Source organism: Pipra filicauda, unplaced genomic scaffold (genome assembly GCF_003945595.2).
Source record: "Pipra filicauda isolate LSUMZ 115617 unplaced genomic scaffold, ASM394559v2 scaffold403_size635245_pilon, whole genome shotgun sequence".
In the NCBI taxonomy this organism is placed as follows: domain Eukaryota; kingdom Metazoa; phylum Chordata; class Aves; order Passeriformes; family Pipridae; genus Pipra; species Pipra filicauda.
Window position 1 is genome coordinate 545,307 of NW_024104536.1, and position 23,720 is coordinate 569,026.

Genomic DNA, 23,720 nt, shown 5'->3' on the forward strand with positions numbered 1-23,720 from the left:
AGTAGGATATACCAAACAGTTAAAAAGAGTAGTTTTTATGTTGTTTCTAAATTCTATTTATATGTATATTATTTTCCCTTTGCATATCACTCACTTACACCTTCAATTTATCAATATTAATCCAACAAATAGCCTTGTAAGTATTTTAGTGGACTTGGTAAATTGGTTTTTCAGAGATGAACTGCTGGAATTCTTACTGGATACGTTCACCATTGAAGATGCATTGAAACTAGACGCAGGCCACACTCTTTTGGAAGGACTGCGGCGGATCATGAAGGAAAGAGGTTTATACTAATTCCAGATAATCTTATTTTGGTGTTTGACACAAAAACTTTCTGTTAATTGCAATTACTGGTAAATTCTATGACTAAGTATTCAAAGTTATTAATACATATGCATTCCAAAGACTTTAGAAAATTTAATTGTCTTAATTGGTATGCTCAGGATACTTTGCCTAAAAATGTATACATCTTGGTTACTTCAGTAAGTTTAAGTCCCCAGTTCATGATTTATTGACCAGAGATCCATCTGCCTTTTAAGATTAGTTAATATTCCTTTTCATTAGCCAGTAATCTGACTTCTAGTCTTTGTTGTCTGATGAGTATTGAAATGTTTACATCCATGGTTAGAATTACTTGGTCTACTTGAGTACTCATTATTTGAGTGTGTTAAATGGAGAACAGCATAGCACCTACTGAGAGTAGTCATATTGGAGAAGTTTAAGAATGCCAGTTAATACAACTTTACTCTTTTTTAAGGTTACTCATTCACAAAACTATAGAGTTGGATTCTACAGACTCCTAAGGCCACCTTGCATCCCAAAAAATAGCATCTTAAACCACAGAAGCAATCAATTGCTTGCATAGACGAATCATCCTGTCACCTCATGCCAGCAAGAAACTTTACTTCTGAGAAAGGAAAGGGCATTTAATAGCTTTTGCAGAAAAAATAAGTGAATGTGGGAAAAAAATGGCAAAGTATTTTACACCTGTGCAATGTTTACACTATGTAATCAAAGCCATAACAAAGAAAATCAAAATAAGAGTTTTTTTCTTTCTGTAATGTCTTCTTGAGAATAAACAAGCTCAGCTTGAGCTTCCTTAGCAAGGCAACAACTATTATTACATAACATAAAGCAAAGCTTTTGGATTGTCTGTGTACTTTCTATGACCATGAGTTTTCCGAAAGAAGCCTGAAAATGTATTCATAGTAATAGATTACATGGTCTAAAAAAGTGTAAAAGGTTAATTATACTTATTCTATAATACTAATACTATCTGTTTCTTTCAACTACCTGTCTGAAAGCTATTTTCCCTATCACCTAATATATATGACCTTTTTAAAGGCTATCAACTCATTACGTGTTTGGGTGATGCCAAGCACAGAACACTCACAAAAGCACTGTGTGACCCAAAACTCCAGTGGGTGGCTGTAAATGAGTGAACCTGCTCACCCTAATCCATCTTCAGCAGTAACACTGGATAATTCTCAGAATACTTATTTTTTGCAGAAATGTGGGGAGGAAGTAGAAGAAAGTTATTACAATCATATTTCTTCCAGTCATGCAGAAGCAAATACATATATGCACATATTACCTTTCTGGGAAGAAATTTTTATATGGGTAGAAGTCTTGTGAAGAAATGTGAGTGAATAGACTGAATAATGCTTCAAACTTGTACAGTATCAAGAGACATCTAAATGTGCATGTTAAACATTCACTGTGGCATCTGAGGTGGCTCCCAAAATCTATCCCTCCCCTGCTGGTTGTAGTTCAGTGGATGCATACAATCCATAAAATACTGATTATAATCAGAATTATGCCATCAAATGCTGTTCCTCTTATATAAACTGTCATGTACTACCAAAGAATCTCATCTGAACTCCCTTAATGAAAATTTGCTTCCCGATAATTTTTTTTTTCTTGCACAAGATAGCTTAGAGCTTGGCATCTATATGTCTCCTTGGTCCTCAGCCCTCAAATTCCACCTTTGCAGGATAAAGACAGAGTTAAACCTTGGTTTGATTAATGTTTATATTTTCTGTTAGGCTTTAATAGATAAAAATGTAAATAGGGTCAATGATTACATCATAAGATTTGTTCATACTGGCAGGATCATCTGTATATTAAAATAAAAAAATAAATAAATAGAAAATAAATAGCAAATGTCTCTACTCATCGCCAATAAACAAATAAACCAAAACTTTTTCTGAATCTTATATCATGTTGAAAAAAGCCATTGTTTCCATTTCAAGAAGCTATGAAAGTCAAGGCTGACTAAAATATAAGAAGAGTGATAGAGTAAGTGTCACACTTTGAAACTCTTTATTTACTTAATCGTACATTGCAGTTAATAGATTAAAAGGGAAGCTCCTGTAGTAGTAAATGGTCAGGAATATTGGACTGTACATCTATCCTACTATTAAAGTACTTTTTATTTTCATAATTTATTTTTAAGAGCAGCAATAATCAGCAAAAATTACAAGCTATGTGATTTATACTAATGAAAATGATTAATTATAAAATGTGTTTCTCACAAGCTTTGGGAAAGCTGCCATCTGACTCTAACCACTTAGTGAAAGGATGACATGAAGAATGCTGTTGGTAGGGGATTGCACCACTATTGAACATCCTCCTTAAGAAGGAGGATTTCTTCAGGAAAATTTCTTCTTACAAAGAAACCCATCCAATTTCTTTTTGTTTTCATTTGTCTCAGGGCTCTGACAGGCAACAATAAACTGAACTCAGCTGAAAATTAGGATCAGATGTTGAACTGAGATTAGTTCTGTAAACTTCTCACAATTTGACAAAGATAGCAGAAAAAAAGTCTCTTTTCATTCTATATCTCCCCCCTATATGATTTAAGAAGCTAGATCATCTGGACCAAGACATTAGCTACTGTGATCAGGGGATTTTTTTGTTGTTGTTGTTGTTGAATTTGTTCAGTTTTCCATCCAAATGCTTGCAAGACATTGACACAGGACTGGATTTTTGGTCAGGAAACACATATCCATTACACTGCTTCCCTCCCCCACTTCCCTCAATAAGGCCAGGAAAGATGTACAATAACTGTAGTTGTCTGCAAAGTCTCTTCCCTAGAGATGGGAATAATGAGCTCTTGGAAATGTTTAAAGTCTACTAAATAAGAAAAGCATCTAGCAATGATCTGGTAAAACAGTTTTAAAGCCATGAAATTCCACTCGATATCTCCAGTGCTATTATTTTTAACTGAAAAACTAGGACTACAGCCAATTTTATACTTCTGGAATTATTGTTGTTTTATAAATTGAGTACATATATACACACACATATGCATCTTCTAAGCTGTCTACATTTCCTGGCATTCAATGTAGACAGCTAGTGCTTTAAATCTTCACAAAATTCAGCTAAATAGTCAAGTACCCACCCATCTCTAAATACGTGAAGTATAGATGGGTCCAAAACGCTTTAAGTTCCTTTCCCTTTGTTGGAGCCATTAAAAAAATAAAAGAAAAGCATATTAAGATTTTGAAAATTTATAAATATGATATAATTTCTGGGATAACAACTTAGAAGAGTGAGAAGAGACTATCTCTAGGGATTCCTCCAAGAACCTCCTGATTGGAAGCACGGATAGTGTTGTGAAAGTAGTTACAACATTTAAATACAGCGAGGCAAACTCAGCTTATGCAGTCCAAGTCATTGTACAGTGGCTATGATGTACAAGCTACTGCGTAGCATAGAGACTAACAACCCCCACACAGAGAAACACTACAAATAACAGCCCTGAATGTCCATTTGTCAACTTTGAGATGTTATTTCTTATCCTTCAAGCATCAATAGAGGCTAGAAGCATCACAAAAGCTATCTCGTACTAGCTGCGTGCCCAGAGTTCAGCTCTTAAATGTAGCACTCAGCAGCTAAACTTTTTCAAAGCTTGGCTTGAGTCTCCAGCAAAAATTCTAGAAGACTTCTGAAGTCATAAGCAATAATGCCATAACCTGAATTCCAAAGGAATCTCCTCTCTGTGAGGACAAGTGACAGAGTGGCTTTCACTCTGTCCTACAAAAATCCCTTCATTTAGCTCTCAGCTTTCATCTCTAGTCCAAAAAAATCTCTATTGCCCTTTTGGTAGCTTCAAAGTACTTTAAAGACCTTCTTAATAGACCAAAGTGGTTTTTAGATGCTGGAATCTCACATTTTTTCTGATGTTCTTGCAGTGTTTGCTTGGTAGAATTCGAACACAGATCCAGTTAAGTGTTGCTGTACGAGACAGCATTATCTTTATGCCAAGAGACAACTTCTTCTCCTAGAAGTACAGGGTATACCCTCATCAGGACTATCCGTAACGTACCTGATGTCGGAAAAAAAACAACAATTTTTCAAACTGCAACATCACAAACAAACCACAAAACCCATATTTACATTAACATTGAGGCCTCATCACCATATTGCACCATCCAAAAGTGAAAAATACATACCTCTTTCGACAATGCCAAAGCTCACAGAGAATAGAGAAGTTGAAAGGGAACTAGAGCAATCATCTAGTCTAACTGACCACCTCAGGGCTGACCAAAAGTCACAGCATGTTAACAAGGCCATTGCCTAAATGCCTCTTAAACACTTACATAATGTGTTTCCCTCTGGTCCAAGAGACTGCTAGAAAATAGCAAGAAGCTTGTTAGTGCAAAAATAAGGCTGTACAAAGTGTAATGTTTAGCTGGATCCCTTTAAACACATTAGCTCTGCATGTCATTATTTGACCAGAGCAGATCTAACTGGAAGAGACTTAGCAAACTGTGAAAGAGGGAGCTGCATCCCCAGGATTAAGCCAGATGGTTGTTACACAGGGAAAACAGGTGGGGTCTATCACTGTAAAGGAGCAGCTACACATAAAGAAAGAGGAAAAAAAGTCGTGTGGAGCAAACTTGATTTTCTCAAATACATTCCCAACTATTTACAGCAAAACGTATGCTTTTGATCATAATTTTATGTTGCAGCATTAGTGTTCAAGTAATATTATCAAGTAATATATCAACTACAGAAATGGTACCCAAGTTTTCATTTCTTATTTTTGTTTAGTAGTAGGGTATGTGACTACAAATATTTTGAAACTCAGTATGACAGATTTGGAATTATACCAACAAAATTAATAATAGTATAGAAGCAGTCATTGAGACAGTAGGATACGTGGCAAAAGTCCTAAGTCTGTATTCACCACACAGTCTTTTTTTGGATATTTTGCAGAGTTTAAATCATAAACAGATGTTTGTGGAAAGAAACTGTCTCCTCTTTCTTACATACAATGTATTAATCACTCTAAAATAAGACTATAAAGATAGTATCTTGCTGAGTCCTTTGTACTTAGCAAGGTTGCTAAATACTTAATTTACATCCTATTTGAGACAAAGCTCAAGAAGCAAAATTTGAGATGCTTCAGTAATCTACAAAAACAGTTCTAAAAACTATTCAAATACTTATAATCTGGAAGCTGACTAAAGGATGCAGTGCCCCACCATACTGGATGGTGGTAGACAACAAAATCTCTGCCTTCAAGCGTTATGGTTCCAAAGAAAAGAAACCATCCTGCAGCCTTCCTGAGACTGAATATACAAACAAATTAGTTTGAGAAAGAATGAACACAATTTAGTTACATTATGACATTCTTTCCTTATTTTTGTAGGGACAGTGATAGCAAGGAAGTAGTAATGAAGCTGAAAAGTGGTAGTTGTTGCTTATCATCTGCTTATCCCTTAATAAGGGACTGGGAAGGGTGAAAACTGTGGTGTGCTATGACGGAACCAGCCAAGGAACGAAGGCTGTGGGACATACAACTGCCAGCTAGAGCATGACAGAGACAGCAGAAGTTAGGAGATCATTAAATGAATTAGATAACCAAACTAACATATTTAGAAAACCTCATACTTAGAATTACAAATGAACAACTGAGGAGGATATAAGAGAGAACAGCTGTGACATAGAAGGATTAGAGATAATTACAGGTGGGAACAAAAATGGCTAAGAACACAGGCAGGATTAGGATTGAACAAACCTCTCCAGAGAGAAGTGGGCAATAAAGGAGGAAGCAGAGTTGGAATTTACAAAAGTCAATCAGGAAGAAAAGGCAACAGGATGAGATACCACTAGTAGAAGGCAGCTATAGGAAGTAAAGAGACAAAAATATGAAGAGACAAAAAATGTGGAATGAGTCAATGAGGAATTGCAGACTATTATTACACACAAGCAAGCTTTTCAGAACCCTTAGGTCTGATTTCCACACTAACTTAAAGCTCAGGCACTGCTCAGACTGCACAATATTTTGTGCTAACCAGCTGAGGTAGATTCTTTGCTGCAGACAGCAAGAGGGTTCATTTTCTCATTTACCAGTGAGGTAGGGCGCTGCTGTGCTAAGCAAAAAGCATCCAAGCCACATCACACCAGACAAGGTTATTGTTTTTAAAAGCTTCTATCAATGCCCCACCAAGGGCGGAAAAAAATTAAGCAGACCACAAATAATTGTGCCACAACACTGGAAACTTAACTAACTTAACTTAACTAACGTCTATACCATATTAAGAGAAAAAAATATGTCATTCTGCCATCAGATGCTCTATCAGGAATGCTTGAATCCATAAAATCTGGCAAATTAGGTTTTTTGGTTGTTAGTTGTTTTGGTTGTTTTTTGTTGTTTTTTTTTTGATGCCTTCACTGTTCTTATTTCACAGCACTGCTGTATAGAAGTTGCAGTAATTTAGTGGTGGTGTAGTTCACTCACTCATAATGGTCCTTACGGTCAGGAACCTTAGCTACCACTTTGTATAGCACAAAAAGTATAACCCATTGGTGGTCTCACACAGCACACATAAAAGCAAAGCATACAAAAAGAAGATATCAGATTTTTCCCAGTAGAGAACTATTTCCCCTTACATCCTTCTTCTGAGGATACAACAGCCATGCCTGCATTAACAGTTTCAAAGTGACACTTCTGAGCAGCAGAACACTGGACTTTATTACCTAATAACTGAAGAAGAAAAAACAAATGTTAACCTTGTTAAAAACGAGGGAACACAGGCTCCTGTAAATGTCATATTTAAACAAAATCTTCATCCACAGGCACAATCTCTACATCAGGTGCTATAAATGAAGTGTTCATAGGATAGATGGTAGTTAAGTTTATGATTACTATAAACTGCATAACATTTCAAAATGATAAAAGCAATATAAGCCAGGTCTATTTTGGTACCATCAGCACTGCTCAAAACTTCGAAATTAGTTCATAGCACAGCCTTGCTTTTAACTAACAGGTAAAGTAGCATGCTAGCTTTTGTTTTCCGCTCCTTCTTCTAAAAGTTAGTCTCTTTTAATTTAGGAACATTTTACTACCAAAAGCTGCCTAAAATTAAAAGCATTTTCTTTTTTAATGAAAATAATTACAATAAAAATGGAATTGCTTTCCATTTCAGTCATTCTGATCCAAAGGAGATATTTACTATTGTTTCTACATAAACAGATGACTCAGCTTCTTTGGGCTATACATCCACATTTGACTTCTAAAACTGGACACAGAATTAGGGCTTGATGTCCTTTCTAAAAGACACTTTTTTCTATGTGAAGAAGCAAAAGTTAGCCTTGTCCATTTCTCTTAGAAAGACTAAAGTTCTAAGACCAATTCTGTAACCCAGAAGAAGAAATGCAAAAGAAAGCACCTGAACAGCCTGGGCAGTTTAGTTAATACGCATTTTTAGGTTTTACCTTATATGACTGAGCATTTTTAAAAAGTCTCCTCAAACTCTGATAACATATTTATCACCTTGCTTAGTTTATATCAGTGCAGTTCAATCATATACCTGAAACCCCATTAAAACACCTACATGCAAAACAATTGTTCCAATGACTCAAATAAGGCACAGAACTTTACTTAAAACCTCCATGACTGGTAACGCTAAAAAAAAAAAAGTTACTTAGGTGAATTCCCCATGTTTTCCAATCACAGTAGGATTTCTAACAAAGGCAAGGTGACAAAAATGGGAACATTAAAAAACTGCACCAGTACTTATATAAGCTGAAACTAGTTTAGTGGTTTTCTTTGGAGTACACACTATGTTCTTTGTCAAAAATCCACTTTGTCCCATGTTCTATTAAGTGGTTCTTTGACATTGCCTTTGCTCTTTAAGCTAAACCTGCTGCCAACAAGCCTCAACTGAGAAAACACTATAGCTCCACTGTCCTTTTCAACTGTTTACATTCATATTAGCTCCTTGTTCTTGACCACCGGACCTCTTACTCCCAAATACAGAGTAAAAAAATCTGGTTTAGCACCTTATTCTAAGTATGCCATGCAGATACCTGGGCCACAGGAAATAGGCAATTCCTTGTCTTCTGCTCTCAGGTTTTTTCCATGACATGGTTTTACACCTGCTGCAATTACAACGTCCATTATTCTGATATTTTGCAATACAACCAAAGCCTAGAGGAGCAGAACGATGGCTACCACGTCTTGTGGAAGAAGAGGTTTTCCACCAATGCTGAATATTTGCCCTTGAGGGCATCCAAAAGCTGACTGTAGTACAAGAGATGGCAAAAAGTTTTATCAGAGATGTAACTTGAAAATGGTGATAGTCATTCTGAAAAAGCTTTGAATACCAATCAATCCTCTTACATAGTTCTTTTGTTGAAACAGACTTAGGAGATTCAGCATCTGGGGACCTCCATGCAAGCAAATAATGAAGCCAAGCTCTTGAGAAGGGGATTTGATAAGGGTAGTAACCTGTTCTCTGGAACAGGTTGTCCAGAGAAGTTGTGAATGCCCCATCTCTGGATGTGTTCAAGACCAGGTTGAATTGGGCTCTAAGCAACCTGGTCTAGTGGGCATGGCAGGAGGGTTGGAGCGAGATGGTCTTTAACGTCCCTTCCAACCCAAAACATTCTTTGGTAGATATCAAAGACTAGAATTTTTTTATTAAATAACTGTAACAGGAATATTGTTGAATGTAACTTCAGGACGAAGTATGGAAATTCCTTTTCTGTGATTAAAAAAAAGTCTCCTGGAAGTCTACAAAAAAAGCCAAAACAGGGTTTTCTGGAGAACTGGGCAAACTCAAAATTATTTTAAGCAAACCTCTTTTTTATGTGCTGTAATGTTTCTATGCTTTATGTACAACAATTAGAGTGTTTCCATAATATTTAATATATAATTTAAAATAAAACAAGTAAATATGCTGCAGTTTATTTTATTATTGACCAAAACTTTTAAATTTTCCTAATTTATTAAACCTTGTGTTTAATAGCATGAGAAAAAAATGAACTAATATGAACTAATATTCAGCCTTACACAAACCCTATGAATAGTTATTAAACATGAAAAATGCATCCAGACAAAATGAACTTGGCCCCAAGTCTAAATCAAAGGCCTTAAGAACGCACTGTTCACTGCAGCCTTGTGTTTGACTTCTATTAACAGTATGACCTAGACTTAATTTTTTTGTTGGCACCCCTGCTGAAAAAGTAGTTCTTATTTAAAAATACATAAATCCCACACTGCTGACAAATCACCAATAACAAGACCAAAGCCACGTAGCCTGTCTCTTCCTGCCTCCAGTGCTGTTCTCCTTCCTGTGCCTAAGGCCAGCCTCAAAGCAGCCCTGTCTATGGAGCTCAGAAGAGAAGGCATCTGGGACAAAAGCACAGTGGTGCCAGTTCTTACGCCCAGAGATCAACGCTCAGGAGCTGCCTGCTCAGATGGAGATGTCTGCTAATGCAATTGAACAGCACAGCTGCAAGGGGCTGAGTAATTCAGGCAGAAAGCTAGCTGAAAATGCACAGTGTATGCAATATACCACGATTTCCTCATTGATTCTGGATTTTTTGCAAACAAGTCGTTTAAGTGTCTTTAGGATATGGGCCTGCAGTGTTTGAAGATGGTGCTGGCATTAGGTGAGGATGTGCAACTGAATTTGACATCAAGATCATACCCAGTGTTCCTCATGTATATTAGTTCAAAAATGGCTATCATGCGACAATCGGCATATGCTGGCATTTTAGCTAAGAGCAACAGATGAGCAGCTGGTTTCCATTTTGAAATCTGATTTGGAAAATATACAAAACCAGCTGCACTCAGTTCTCTTATCCTGAAAATATCATTCTTTAAAAATATTTTCCATATATAATCTACAGCTTCTATACTTTTCTGACGAAGAAAACAAACCCTAACTGTGTAGTCTGCCTTAAACTGAAAAATCATGGTTTTAATTCAAATTTAGAATCATTAACAAATTTAATATAGCATTTTGTAACTGTTATGGCATTCTTAAATCAGCTGGTATAAATGTGAAGGATGAATGATTTAACTAGCTGTTTTCCTACTATAAATCAGTAGAATCACTGTTGCTTCACAGCTGAGGAAATTCCAGAAGTCAAACATGTGCTCAGATCATAATCAATTCTTCAGAAGAAAAGACTAATCAAAGACTTCTAATAAAAACTTGATATTGTAAAAAGATCTCTAAATGTCTGGACCATTATGTCTGGCCAGAGAAATGGACTCCATAGGTTTTCAGATGATGCCAGGGCTGACAAATGCAAAACCTCTAACAAGGCAGGCTTTCTATTCTGAAGCTACTGAAAAAGGCTAAAAAAACCCTATAAAAATATATTTATTTTAATGGTGCAGGACCAAAGTATATGTAAGCAAGTGGACTTAAATATTGTTGATAAATTTGGAGATTCTCACAGTTGGTTAAAGGATGTGAGATTTCAGATTATTGTGAGAACTGTAGTATTTCACAGACTTGCACAAATGTTTTCTGTTTCCAAGTATGGAACCACAAACACAGATGACATGTAGGCAAAAAATAAGCTGATTAAACATTTTCAAGGCTTGTACAGAACCTGAAATAAACACAATATAAGTTTAATTCTTTGTGATGGCTGATGGCTTATTAAAAGAGCAGGTTTTTTCCTGCATTTTTTCTCAATGTACTTTCAGATTTGAAGACTCTTCTGATATTAGTAACTATCATACCAACATTTCAGTTTATCTAACAGACACAAATAAGCTTGTTCCCATTCATATGTTCTGTTAAAGGAAAAATAACTCCTGGGCATGTTTTCTAGATCAGAGCTTCATCCTGAGAAAGAGTAACGATTCCAAATATCTATTCCATCAAGGTCTTTTAAAGTAGGGAAAGAGGAAAAAAAAAAGGAATTTACTTACAGCAGTAGAAATTATTCACAAAGAAATTATAATCAAATTAATTTTATAGTATCATTTAACCATTTGCAGAAACATTATCTTCTATGGTTCTACGATTCTAGAAAGAAGGTTTGACTTTTTCTAGCTGTATTTAACTCCATTTTTATTAAAATCTGCATAGTTCATTTTCAGCAATCCCTGCCAGCGATCTCTTTCCAGTAGCCATTTAGGCTTGCCACAGACCAGCAAGTGATGAACTTTGATGACAAAATCCACCAAATTCTGACATACAGTTCGCTGATTAAGTGACACTTCTCTCGCTTTTTCTAAAGTATAATGTTTGAAACAGACAGCTTTCTGGTTTTGTACTAAGCTAGGTCGCATTTTTAGAAGGAGAAGTATCAAAGTAACAACATGCCACAGACAAAACAGTAAAGACTTCTTCTGCAGGAGCCAATGCAGAGAGAGCAGTAGAAATTCTTCCCACAAAATTACTAAGAAAATCTGAAAGAGTAAGGGATTAGGAAAAAAAGGATCTCTGAATCACTGAAACTCGTCTATTTTTCAAAACGTGTTACTTTTTCCTCTCATATACACCCCCAGTTATATAAAGATGACCTACCAGATCACTATTATCTGCTTCTGGGGACACAATCAGCATTCTTTGCAACTCCAAAAATCTAGTTATTCACTTACAGAATTGCAAAGAACTTCTATAATTTTGCAATTAAAAACACATTAGCTAAAGAGGTAACATGATTTATTCAGAAGTTGTTAGCACTGGCACAACTGTGAGTGTCAGTGAAGTGTCAGTTAACTGCACTTACATATGGTAGTGGGTTTAAAGTGTCATATTGCATTTTTCAGCCATTTTCAGGCTAATATTTTTTACAGGGGTGTATAAACACTGGTGACTGCTAATGCAAAAAAAAGACGGGTATCTGGAATTTCCAAAAAGTGTCAAAAATTCTGAGGATACCAAATACTGTCTCCTTACCTCCAGATTAAATAAAAAGGCAAAGGATCGGTAAAATTAATCATATCATATCATCTTGCAATTAAAAGCATCAGTTTTTAGCTCCCTTCAATTAAGCAAGCTCTCAGTATACCTTATTGGCAAGAAACTGGTATAGAGACACTGCTGGGTTAGCAGGAGAGAGGCAGTCCCAAGCATTCAAATGACAATGGACACAACTCCAGAATTCAGTTCTGGCATGTTTTCCAACCCCAGTCCCAAAACCCTGGCTGAGAGTTCATATCACAAGGTTTGCACAGCTGAAAGACTAACAAGGCCATAATCTCAGGACATGGTTGAATACTTGCATTTTACAAGTCAGCATTTAATTCCACAGATAAGCACCAAAAGAGAAGTATCCCTGATTTTCAGAAGTGCAGTATGTCCACACTTCAATAGGCTATATAGCTGGATATATGGATTACTACTGCAGATTTTAGGATGGCCAGGGAAGCCACTGAAGTTTCCATTGCAATTTCCTGGGAAGACTGCACAAAAACTTGTTGAGTCTAGCAAGTGCTCTGTCTCGCAAAATTCTCAAGGAGTATGGATAATCAAATTCTGGGAATATTGTAGTTTCTCTAATCTGGGACTAGAGGTGTTTGTCTAATGTCACTGTCAATTTTTAATACAGTAATGATTTTATTTTTAAAGGGTACAACTACAACAAAAAACAGTATAAAAGTAGTTATACAGAAATTTGCAAGTACCTGACATACAAACCAGTGAGCCATGATGGTTTATTGCTAAATCAGCCAGTGGCAAAACAAGTTAGTAACAACCAAACGATGACTAGGTTATGTCAGTGATATTTACAAATGGCTTACTATTAGTAGGCAACCAGACAGCAGAGGCACCTCTGGGCATGGACTAATCCACTGCCATGGATCAAGAATCTCAGCAGCAGTTCAGGTGGGATACTCTGAATAAAGCACAGCAGTGTTGCTGTCTGGTATAAGGGACTAGAGAGGGATGAAGCACTGAGGTATCCAAATCCCATTAGCCAGACTGACAGTGAGTGAAAGTTTTCCCGAGAGTTGAAATATAGGTAGAAATAATTCTTGACTTCTGGCAGGAGAGAGACAGAGTTGGGATAAGAGGCACAGATAAGCTACTGCATTCTGATGTAAATTACAGCCAAAAATTTGATATTTTACTTACTAGAGTTTCCAAAGGGGAAAAAAAAAAAAAAGAAAAAAATATGAAACTGCTGCTTCTAACAGCCTGGAAAACTGCTGTACTTCCGTAACAACAATATATACCTAGTTAAAATATTACACTCATACAAATTATTCAAATAAATCAACATTCATTCCATTTACAATACAGTTGCACCAGCTAACTTCTATTGGGAATCCTGCCCACCATTTGCTGGAGCTATAAAAGATGAAGGAAAGTAACTGAGATTACCCAGGCCTTTTCCATTTGAAAAATCCCTTCTTAAAATAGTTTGGAGAAGAAAAGCCTAAGAACAGCATGTTCTTCACTTGTTGGGTCTTGAATGGCTGCAGCAAGTCTGGGACGTAGCTGAGCATTATTAGAAGATGAATATATACAATTTGAGCTCCAGAATTAATTTTGGTACAAGGGGTATATTAAAAATACTAAAATATTCCCCCACTCTATCTTGTTGGCAAAAGTAAAACAACAGCTTTCCCGCTCAGTACTGTGTTTGAGGATTTCATTACTTTGTGTTTTCTATAAGGGATCAATGAGGCTTTATTTCTTCAAGGTTCCTCTGCTGATCTTTGCTCAGAATTTCTCTAAGGTCTCGCATTCCAAACAATAATAGGTCTCTCTACAAATAAACTTGATGTGTTTAGGGTCTGTCTATCCTGCCACAATTTTGCTCACTTCTCCTTATACCTTACTGTGTCCAAAAATTTGTTAAGCATACATTCGTAACATTTCCAGCAATCAGGTACTATTTAACCACCAAATGAACCGAAGAAAGGGAAGAAGAGGGATAAAAGGCACTAAATAATAATAAAAAAACCCCAACAATCAAACTAAAAAAAACCCTACCCCCCCTTACCTAACAGAACACACAGAAGTAGATGTCTTCTACCCAGAAGACATGGCAGAGTCCCCTGGTTTTGGCAACTGAAGAGTGTCAAATGTGCACACAAGCATCCCATCTCAAAAAATGCACTACACTGAGGTTACTTCTCTTTTTCCCCTACACAGGCAGGTGAGGATGATTCCAACAAATTTCCTAGAGGTGGCATCATCTGTTAACAATTTAGATGTTGCAAGTGATAACAGTTACAAGTCATGTGGTCAATCCCAAAATTTTCCTCAGGCAAGACATCACAGTTACTTGAACTAGGATAAAAAAAAAGGAATCTTGCTTATGTAACTGTTGGAGTTTTTCTCTTCCACAGCACCCTCCATTATCCAAAGCAACAGTCCCTGTTTTAAAACCACAATGCGGGGTTTTTTTTTTAGTTTAAGGGTCTTTTTTAATAGTCAAAAAACATAAGGATCCTCCTGAATGGTTTTACCCCATGACTATAAAAGCAAAGTCCACCTGGGAGTCTAGGTGGGCAAGGAAGCCTGGGTCCAAGCAGTTTCAGGAAGAATGCAAGCCCATCAATTACTGGACATCAATCTCAGATGTAAAACAAGAAGGAACTGAGGGGGTGGGTTCAAAGAGCAATTGTAGCTGTAGTCAAGGCAGTCTAGGGGCTACTGCCCAAGGACCCACCTTTCTCCTATCCTGCTGTCCACAGGGATCTTCACTAGGAAGTTAATGTTTGCTAAATGATGGAAGGAGCAGGTAGCCATAGACTTGAAAAATTGCCTCCAGGGGCTTAAGTCCCACTAAGCAACAAAACCTATAAACAGAAAGGTCTTCACAAAGTCTGCCATAGGAGGGAGTTGTTGCAGTAGCATTTCTTCCTGCATGTGTTCTGACAGCCACTTTAACTTAATCAGTATGGGAACATACAGGCAGGACATAAGTCTTGGTCTTGCACCACTACAGAGCAAAAGAGAATAGAGACACAAATGTTCCTGTACTCATAATCTGTGCTTGAACACAATGTCAGAACCACCACAATGTCCAGCCACTCCCTTAATGATGCCCAGCTATAGGCACCTTTTAAGTTGACTTCCTGCTAGTATATTCTCTTGCCAAAAGTAAGGGCTGTTTGAATTTATTTATTCACAAATTGAACCATATTCTAATGAAATCTACTAAATGAAAGCATCTATTAAAACATTTTTGTATTTGTATTTTGTGGATACATTGCTTTTACAGTTGTTCTCAAAGCTAGCTAAACCATATTTACCATAAAACACTGTTTTAAAGTAACACACAAAGTGAAATGAAACACTGCTACCATCTGTGAATAATGTAATCAGGCAAATGAGGAATAATGACTACATCATGGTAATTTAGGATGGAACATACTGAATTACAATTGTCAGCAGCTTGGTTTATAACTCACAAACTTGAGAAAAGCACAGCATATAAAAAGAGCAGGGAAGGATTTAATCAAAATATGATTACAGAAGAGAATGCAGACGACACATGGTATTACTTTTCAAGGGTCCACCACTATTATTTGCATCTTGAAGTGAAACTGAAAACTTACAATCACACACACACAGAAAGATGATTTCAGTGATACAGAGTTTCTTTTACACATCACAAATCCACGGGGTTTAGCTCACAACAGAATAATAATTCCACCCAGCTCCTTGGGGCTGTGGTAGGTAGGCAAGGAAACAAACCATGGGAATTGTATCAGATTCTTTCCATTTTCTAAGTTTCCTTTCTGTTCACAGGCCAGAGGTGTAAGTCAGTATTGTCCCTGCCCAATGTACAATGACTTCCACCAGAGGTGACCTGCAGCAGAAAGCAAGCTGGTATGATGCTGTTCTTCCCTACTCTGACATTTTTTGGAGGGCTTCAGGGTGGAGTTATTCTTACCAGATTTGTGAAAATGAAATATCATTTGAAACATGGAAAAAACTTTCCATCCCCTTTAAATCTATTTCTTGTATTAGACAATTCAAGTCCCTCTCATTGAAAAGGTGTTTTTTCCTCTTCTATCATTTCTTGTTCCATCTCCATTTTACATATTTTCCTCTCAAGCATTTCCATAATCCCTTCACTACTGTACATGAATACCTCTTGGCCATTTATATATTTCTCTTTGCATTATCACAGTCAAGTAGGGAAGAAATAGGAACTGGAATAAAAACATAGAGTTATTTTCTCTGGTTACACAGGAAGTCTTGGTGGATCAATCCCAGCTACCAAAGTGTTGTTTAGAAATCCCTCCTCTCAGAGTTTCCTCTGTAAACATAGATATTTAAGAACAAATTGTAATTTGAAAAAATTTACTTCTTTGTATAGAAACTTAACAGACGTTTCTGAATTCCAGTTTATGTTCTTCACTGATGAAGACAACTGTCCATTTTTCCCTCATGTAACAAAACATTCCTTCCATTTAGAATATTCCTGTTCCCCTAAATTACCACACTGACACAAGAGCAAGAAATACCTGGCAATGTCCAGAGAAATTACAGTACATGCCCTCAGAGAGGGCAGCTGCTGGTACTGGTAATAAATAAATAAACAGATAAATGTATAAGTAAATAAATAAAAGCTGTTCACTGGATTCATGTCAAGAGAAATCCAGACACTTTCCATATGCTTCTGCCTTCCCACATCTGGGAAAAATCACAATGTACTAGTTCCATTCTGCCATGATAGTGTACTGGATACTGTACCAAAATCTTTTAGTAATGGATAGTTTAAGTTCTGGGTTTGTTGGTGTGCTTTTTGGTTTGCTTTTTTTTAATCCTGACTCTTTCATAAATAATTGTGTTCCATAAGAAGATCTTTCTGGGGGTGAACAGCAGTGGAGGCTGAGAAGCGGAAAGTATTGCAGTTGATGAAACTACCATTTTCTTTATTAAACATTATGGCATTTACTGTATAAAGGTCATGTTTCAACATGAAACACTATAAATTATGCTGCATCAGTTTATAAAAATCTAGGTTTTCAAAATTTAACAATCAATCAAGATGATGTGCATGTCTAGGAAAATTCCCTGGAAGCCAATGAAAAGCCTGTACAAAGTGCACCGCCCTGTACGGCTGCCTGCTCCTTGTTGCTCCCAGGCAGTGCTGCTAAAACCTGGCTCTCACTTCTATTAGCATTTGGCCTCTCTGGAGAATTATGGAGGTGAAAAAGATCTAAAATAGGTATTTCACATAGTTTTCCAACTTGAAAATATCTGTCATCACCGTGTCTTTAACTTAGGCTTATTAAAAATATACGACAGCCTTGTGCTTTACAATGTTCATGGTTATGTATGTCTTGGAGATGTACTGAAAACACGACAACAGATTTCTGCAAAACTTCTTCCATTCCAGGAACTGATTAGGCAATGCTAATTAAGAATGCTTCTTTTGGAGCATTCTAACTAACTATAAATATGACTAACCTAAAATCTAACAGACCAAACATGCATCTAAGATTAGTGAAGCAAATACTCCCTCAGTGAAACAGCCAGCAGAAGGCTAAGAAAAGTGAAAAGAGGAAAAACATAACAGAAACTTTCATAAGGAAAAAGTAACTATTATTTAACCAAAGTATACAATTACCTAGATCACCACAATGGCTGGCAGGGGAATCTTTAACAGTCTTTAACAGTCAGACCTGTTATGCCAGAATCAGCTGCAAGTGCTTAGTCTGCCAGTGGCACATTAAACGGAAATTCAAATTTAGGAACATGTGAAATTATTGATCAAATGGACTTGATTTTGACTTAACTACATCACTTTTCCCTTCACCTTAGCAAATAAGTATCATAATCAACATAGATGTCACAGTACAGCCAACACAGTTCATAAGTAAACCACATAAAGTCTGAATTATAGTTTTTAAGAGCCCCACTTCAAACATGAAATAAATTACACTGATCATGAGCGATTTAGATGAGAACAAAGTGATCTTTCAGAAGGTCAAGCAAACACAAATTGCTCAAAATTGCTCAAAATTACAGAGCTTTAAAGATGTTTAAGTAAAAAGAACATGTCAACCAGACCTTCAAACATTACTGAGATAATCTTCTGCTTGACTCTGATGATATCCTTCAGTAAGAAGAACAAGGGTTCATTTTAAAGAAAGGGTGAGTTAGGGAATGCATTATGTTAGAGATTCTCAAAACATGGACCACAGAGCAATTTCTTAATGCTTTAAACCTTCTTTTAGGGACATGAATCTATTAGGAAGGTGCATCAATTTTATCTGAAATGGAATATTCTGCAGAGGAAGAAACACACTACAGGATAGAGCCAAACTAGCAACTTTCATAGCAAGATTATCAACAAGGGAGTGGCAGCTAACTGGGGATGATGGGGAAGAGTATAGTAATACATGAAGGAATACGTGTTTGAGGCATGGAAATTAATACTTCCTGCTTGGCCAAGTTTCTTTTGCACAGCAACCAAGCCAGGAAGAACAGAGGTTGTGCTTGTCCAGGTAAGGTCACAACATGGAGTCAAAATGCTGAGGGGCACAAGGCAAGACTGAAGAGCTGGAAAGTATTTCCAGGTTCCACAGTTCAGCCTCAACTTTGGGATGCAGATGCAGAAAACATATTCTGCTAAGGATCCTGGCACTTGAGCTATTTTAGGTATACACATTGAATGCAGGGCTAGAACTCCAAATATTTTAACAAACAAGGAAAATATGAGCAAACTTTATTTGATGTGTAACGAGAACTATTTTATGGATCATGGTCTAATAATACATTTAACTACTTTCTGTATAGGAAAAAAGAAGCAAGTGAAAGAGCTGACTTGGTATAGGTCCATACCATGACATTTAAAATTAAAACACTGAAAGCTTAGTCCTGTTGTGGCTTTGGTGGGAGCAGAGGCAGTGGTTGCTGAGTGTGAGATCTTCTTTAAGGCTCGTGACATCTCACATATGAAATCACAGAGACAATCATGTAGGCACAGCACTATGCATAGAGAATTATTAGGCAAATACTTAGCCATCCAAATCTTGAAAAAGACATTTGACAAATGAGTTCACTCATCTCAAGATGAGTTTTACCACTCATACAGTGAATTCATATATTTACAATATTAAAGGTAAATAGTTAAGGCAGTTATAAACTCATAAAATCGTATGCTCAAAATAAAAATTATTTGGAACCTAACAACTCTGTCTTCCTTTCTTAAGCTACTGACCTTTATTTCTGGCAATATGAAGTTCATAGTGGAATTCATCAAGGACCAGCACAGATATATCACTTACCTTGAAGTCACAGCTTCCATGAATTCATCAAGAAGATCATCGTAGGCTTGACCTCTAATTCTCTCGTGTCTCAGCCCAATATACAAAGGATCTTTCAACAATGTCTGTTAAAAAAAATGGTTGAGCTGTTACATGAGCAAGCTACAATACTACACTCTTATTTAATAAGAAGGGGAGAACAATACAGTGTTTGAAGATTAATCCAAGCATATGAAGTACATATCCACTTATCCATGTCTACATAAAGACTGAAGAAACATAAGGAGATTAAAGAAACACCCTTTTGTATCAAAGAAAAGGGATACTCTAGTCTCAAAGGAAGTGTACAGTTTCCAACTGAAAAAGTTTACTCTGGGAAGTCAGGTTTCAAAAGTATCTTTTAAAGCTTTAGTTAGCACTTTTATATTTTTCCTTTATGTCCTGACAGTGCTCTGACATTTTAAAAAGGACATTGTCTTTACTTCTATCATCATGTTCCACAATCTCTCCCAGAGCCCATCATTTCAACTCTGTTGATGAGCTGATACTCTGAAAGTGTGCTGCTTTCTAAAATTCAATATGCCAAAACATAAACAAGCCTTCGACCTCTTCCTTCCATGCTTTTTAGATTATCAGTTTAGAGTCCAGCATTATCCATTTCAATTACCCACGTTCCATCAGTTGGATAAGATTTCTGAATTTGCCTATGCTTAAATCTTGTACTTTTTCTTTCTTTAGATTTATGATACAGACTTTTCCCCTAGGTCCATAAAAACACCAAGCCTGAATTATTCCATGTTTTCACTACCAGAAGGTCCTGGTTTGGTCAAACAGAGAATCAGAAATGAGATTTCTGAATTTTAGAGAAATGCCTCAATTGCATTCCCAGCTTTTCTATGTTGTAGAACTGAAAAATCTTCTGGGTCAGAAGTCCCTGTTAAAGATTGATTTGAATCAGTATGAAACTTAAAACCTCTGGTAGTATTCTGCATCCTGTGGGAGTATCCTGATGCAGACCTACAGATAGAAATGTTTGTCTCTCCCTCACTTTACTCTCCACTTCCACAAAAAAGTAAAGATGTAAGATTAGAATGTTTTTAAAAATCAAGCAGGTTTAAAAGCTGAATTTTCTAAAACCATTGCTAAATTCATCACCAATTCAAAACAGTTTCTAACATGTTACTTACAGCCTTTCAGAAGTTATTAGTTCAACTTTTTGAATTGACAACTGAATAAATCTCAAAATTAAAATTACTTTGTAAATGAAGGTGAAGTCATTACACTGTAAGTATTTTGTTTATTCCCTTCATCAACTCATTGTAGCATTCATGTTTAAGTAGCATATTTTTTGGCTGAAACAATTTTACCTGTGTATTTACATTATTTTAAGTATTACAGCAGCAAAATCAAAATCATAATTCTGTACCTATTCCGGATACAGCAGGAAAATGCAGGCAAGAATTTGATCTGATATCTTTCTAAGTAATTGTCCCTTTTCTATAGTCTTCTTTTCTTATATGATCATTTCAAACTTTGTTGTCAAGAACTATTTCTGGAATTAGTTTTTCATTTCAATTTTCAGTTTGTCTAGTTATTTAAAATGACCTCAGGAAAATCTGAAAAATCAAGGATAATTTTTTTATCTCTGGGAGATAAATTCACAGGAAGTGTAAATGAACTGTTCAGCAATGTGTAAACTTCAGGCAAGTTTGGAGAGCCCGTTGCTTCCCACCAGACTGAGCACACAAAGAACTGCCAAGCCCCAGGAGCCTCTGACAGGAACATCACAGTAGGACTCAGGAACAGGAATCCCATTTCTAAAATCCCATTGCCCCAGCTTTTCATGCCAGTTCATGTCCTATGCAAACATACTGCATGTTCCACTGTCCAGATAAGTGTAAATAACTTAATCTCTTTCCAACTCCCGTAATTCGTCTTCCTAAATTGATGTGCTCTTTTAAGAGTTTCCACAAGTTTTTTATTAAGCAATGTCTGTTTTCTCTTTTTTTCTCATTTTTTCTCATTTTGTAAAACAATGCTTAAAATGAAATAAAAAAAAATCTTCGGTCCCTTTATTTTTTAAATACTGAAGATGTTTCCATAGCACTTTGCAGCCAGACTGTCAGGCTTATTCCTTTAAGAAGCCAGATCAGATGGGCAGTGATTATGTGAAAGTTCAAGAGAAACAGGCATCACAGTTACTCTGTTCAGAAAGTGCTAAACAAGACATGGGTCTGCCTTGAAACATAGGCTCTTACACTCCTTTCGCTACTTTCCTTTTGCATCTCTCATGTCTGTGAGCATTTAAATCTATAGTCAACACTAAAACTCAGAACTTCAAAGCAGCTCCCTTTGTGAGACCACAGCTTGAGTTTATTCATGTATCTTTGATGCTGAAATTTAATGTGGAATATTTAAAACAATTATTACAGCGTTTCTGGAGTATGTTTAAACCTCTAGCCTGGGAAGTCTCACAAGTAGAAACAATTAATTCAGCAACACATCACTGATGAAAAGCTTGGCCAGCTATATACTCAGAGTTCAAAATTCCTTTACAGCTCAGTGCATTCTGCTTAACAAACGTTACAGTTTGACAAGAAATAGCCCCAAAAAGTTCCTTTATAGCCCTGTTTGGAACAACGTAGTAAGAAACCCTGGGCGGAGACAAAAGAATGAAACATTCAGAAAGTGAAAAGAACAGTGGTCACGTCTGCGCCCTGAGTGGCAAACCATTGTGGAGCCGCTCCCTTTCCAAAGGGCACTGAAGAATGCATAAGCTGCTTAAGCACATTATCCCTTTATTCAGGTCAACACCATGCAAACCCGGTCCATAGTGCTTGGTTTTTTCAGAGGGTTCACACATCTTGAGAAACTAACATTTGCTATCGACTATTTCATGGTTTTCAAAACAGATTACGGAAAAAAAGTTCCATCCTACAATTGAGTATGTCAAGCTGACATGATGATTAGGTACCTCTTCTCAATGACTTTGGTTTCTTTTGTCACCCAGCTTGTTGCCAAAGCTGGAAATCAAATCTCCTTCAAAACATAACTCTGCTTTTTTCAGTTTAGTGGGTTTGTTATGCATATTACATGATACTGAAAAGGTTAATGCCAGTTTATTTTTAGACACACTTATTCTAAGGCTAAAGAAAAGTTCTAAAACATTTAGGTTTACTAGTGTGGTACATTCGAGCTTTAACAGAAATACGGTTTGAAGTTCTGGTAGTGGAAATATCATGTACATCTATTTAGAATTATCTGTATAAAATAACATGTTCTTTGAAGCACCACCTGAGCGAATTAAAACTGCAATGACCTTTGGGGTTCTAAGAAAAAGGCAAGCCATTTATACCACCTTACTTATGCACACTTAAAGGGATCAGCAAAGCATCAAAGTTCAAGCAAGACTTGAGCTGTGCACCTGGCTCTAATTTATCTACAAAAGCCAAACCAGGGAGAAACAGAAAATTGCACACTTAACTATTTCATCAGTTGAGCACAAACACACTGAAATGTCATCTATTCTCAAACTTGGCACTGAGACGTTTCTTTGGAACAGGTACATTTTAGTGAACAGCTTCATGGAAAATTGGAGGTGAAAAACTGCAAAACACTGAGCCTTTCCACTGACAAAGATGCCAGCAGCAAGTGTTCAGAACCAATCAATGCCACCTAGACAGAGTTTGGTGTATGGTGAGACTTCAGAGCAGAAACTAACTGCACACCATCAAAATGTCAAAACCCTCCAGCAGTTCTAGAATGGAAAATGATGGTTTGCATTAGAGCCACAGCTATAAAGTTTAAGGAGAACTACATTTGTGTGGGACGTCTGAAGCTTTGGGACAAAGACATGCCATACACCAGAAATTAAATACATTTCAGAGTATGATTGGTCTAACAGGGCACACAGTTACCAAGAAAACTAGGGGAATACTGCTGCTTTTTCAAGTGTTAATATTTTCTTATGTTAATACACTGTAAATTCTTTCTTATGTTAATACACTGTAAATTCTTTCTGTAACCTTCTTCTTGTCTCAGTTTTCACAGGTTGGGGAAGGGCTGGTGAGCACAGTGGAATTTCTGTTCTCCAGGAAAGTTGGACATTCCAAACCTTTTTTTGTTTTGTGTTCCACAAGACCGAAATTTCCCTTGATGTGAAACTTTTTCCAATAGAAGGGTTAGCCAGGTAGGAACAAAGCCAATGTTTTGGACTTAGCTTCAGCTTCTATTAGTACTCATTACCCAGTAATCAATCCGTGTTCATTTAAA

The 23,720-nt window shown here is 36.6% G+C and overlaps 1 protein-coding gene and 1 long non-coding RNA gene across 2 annotated transcripts in view; one reads left to right on the plus strand and one right to left on the minus strand.

The window, feature by feature from the left end:
• LOC120324034 overlaps window positions 1–957 on the plus strand; it is a 55,738-nt gene extending 54,781 nt beyond the window's left edge. The window contains exon 3 of the long non-coding RNA XR_005565029.1: window positions 175–957. This is a non-coding gene — a long non-coding RNA (uncharacterized LOC120324034). The remainder of the gene's footprint in view (window positions 1–174) is intronic.
• Window positions 1–23,720, minus strand: part of ME1 (malic enzyme 1) — a 124,718-nt gene that overhangs the window by 57,125 nt on the left and 43,873 nt on the right. Inside the window, exon 5 of the mRNA XM_039385320.1 lies at window positions 19,470–19,573. Within this exon, the coding sequence (XP_039241254.1) occupies window positions 19,470–19,573 (104 nt within the window). The remainder of the gene's footprint in view (window positions 1–19,469; window positions 19,574–23,720) is intronic.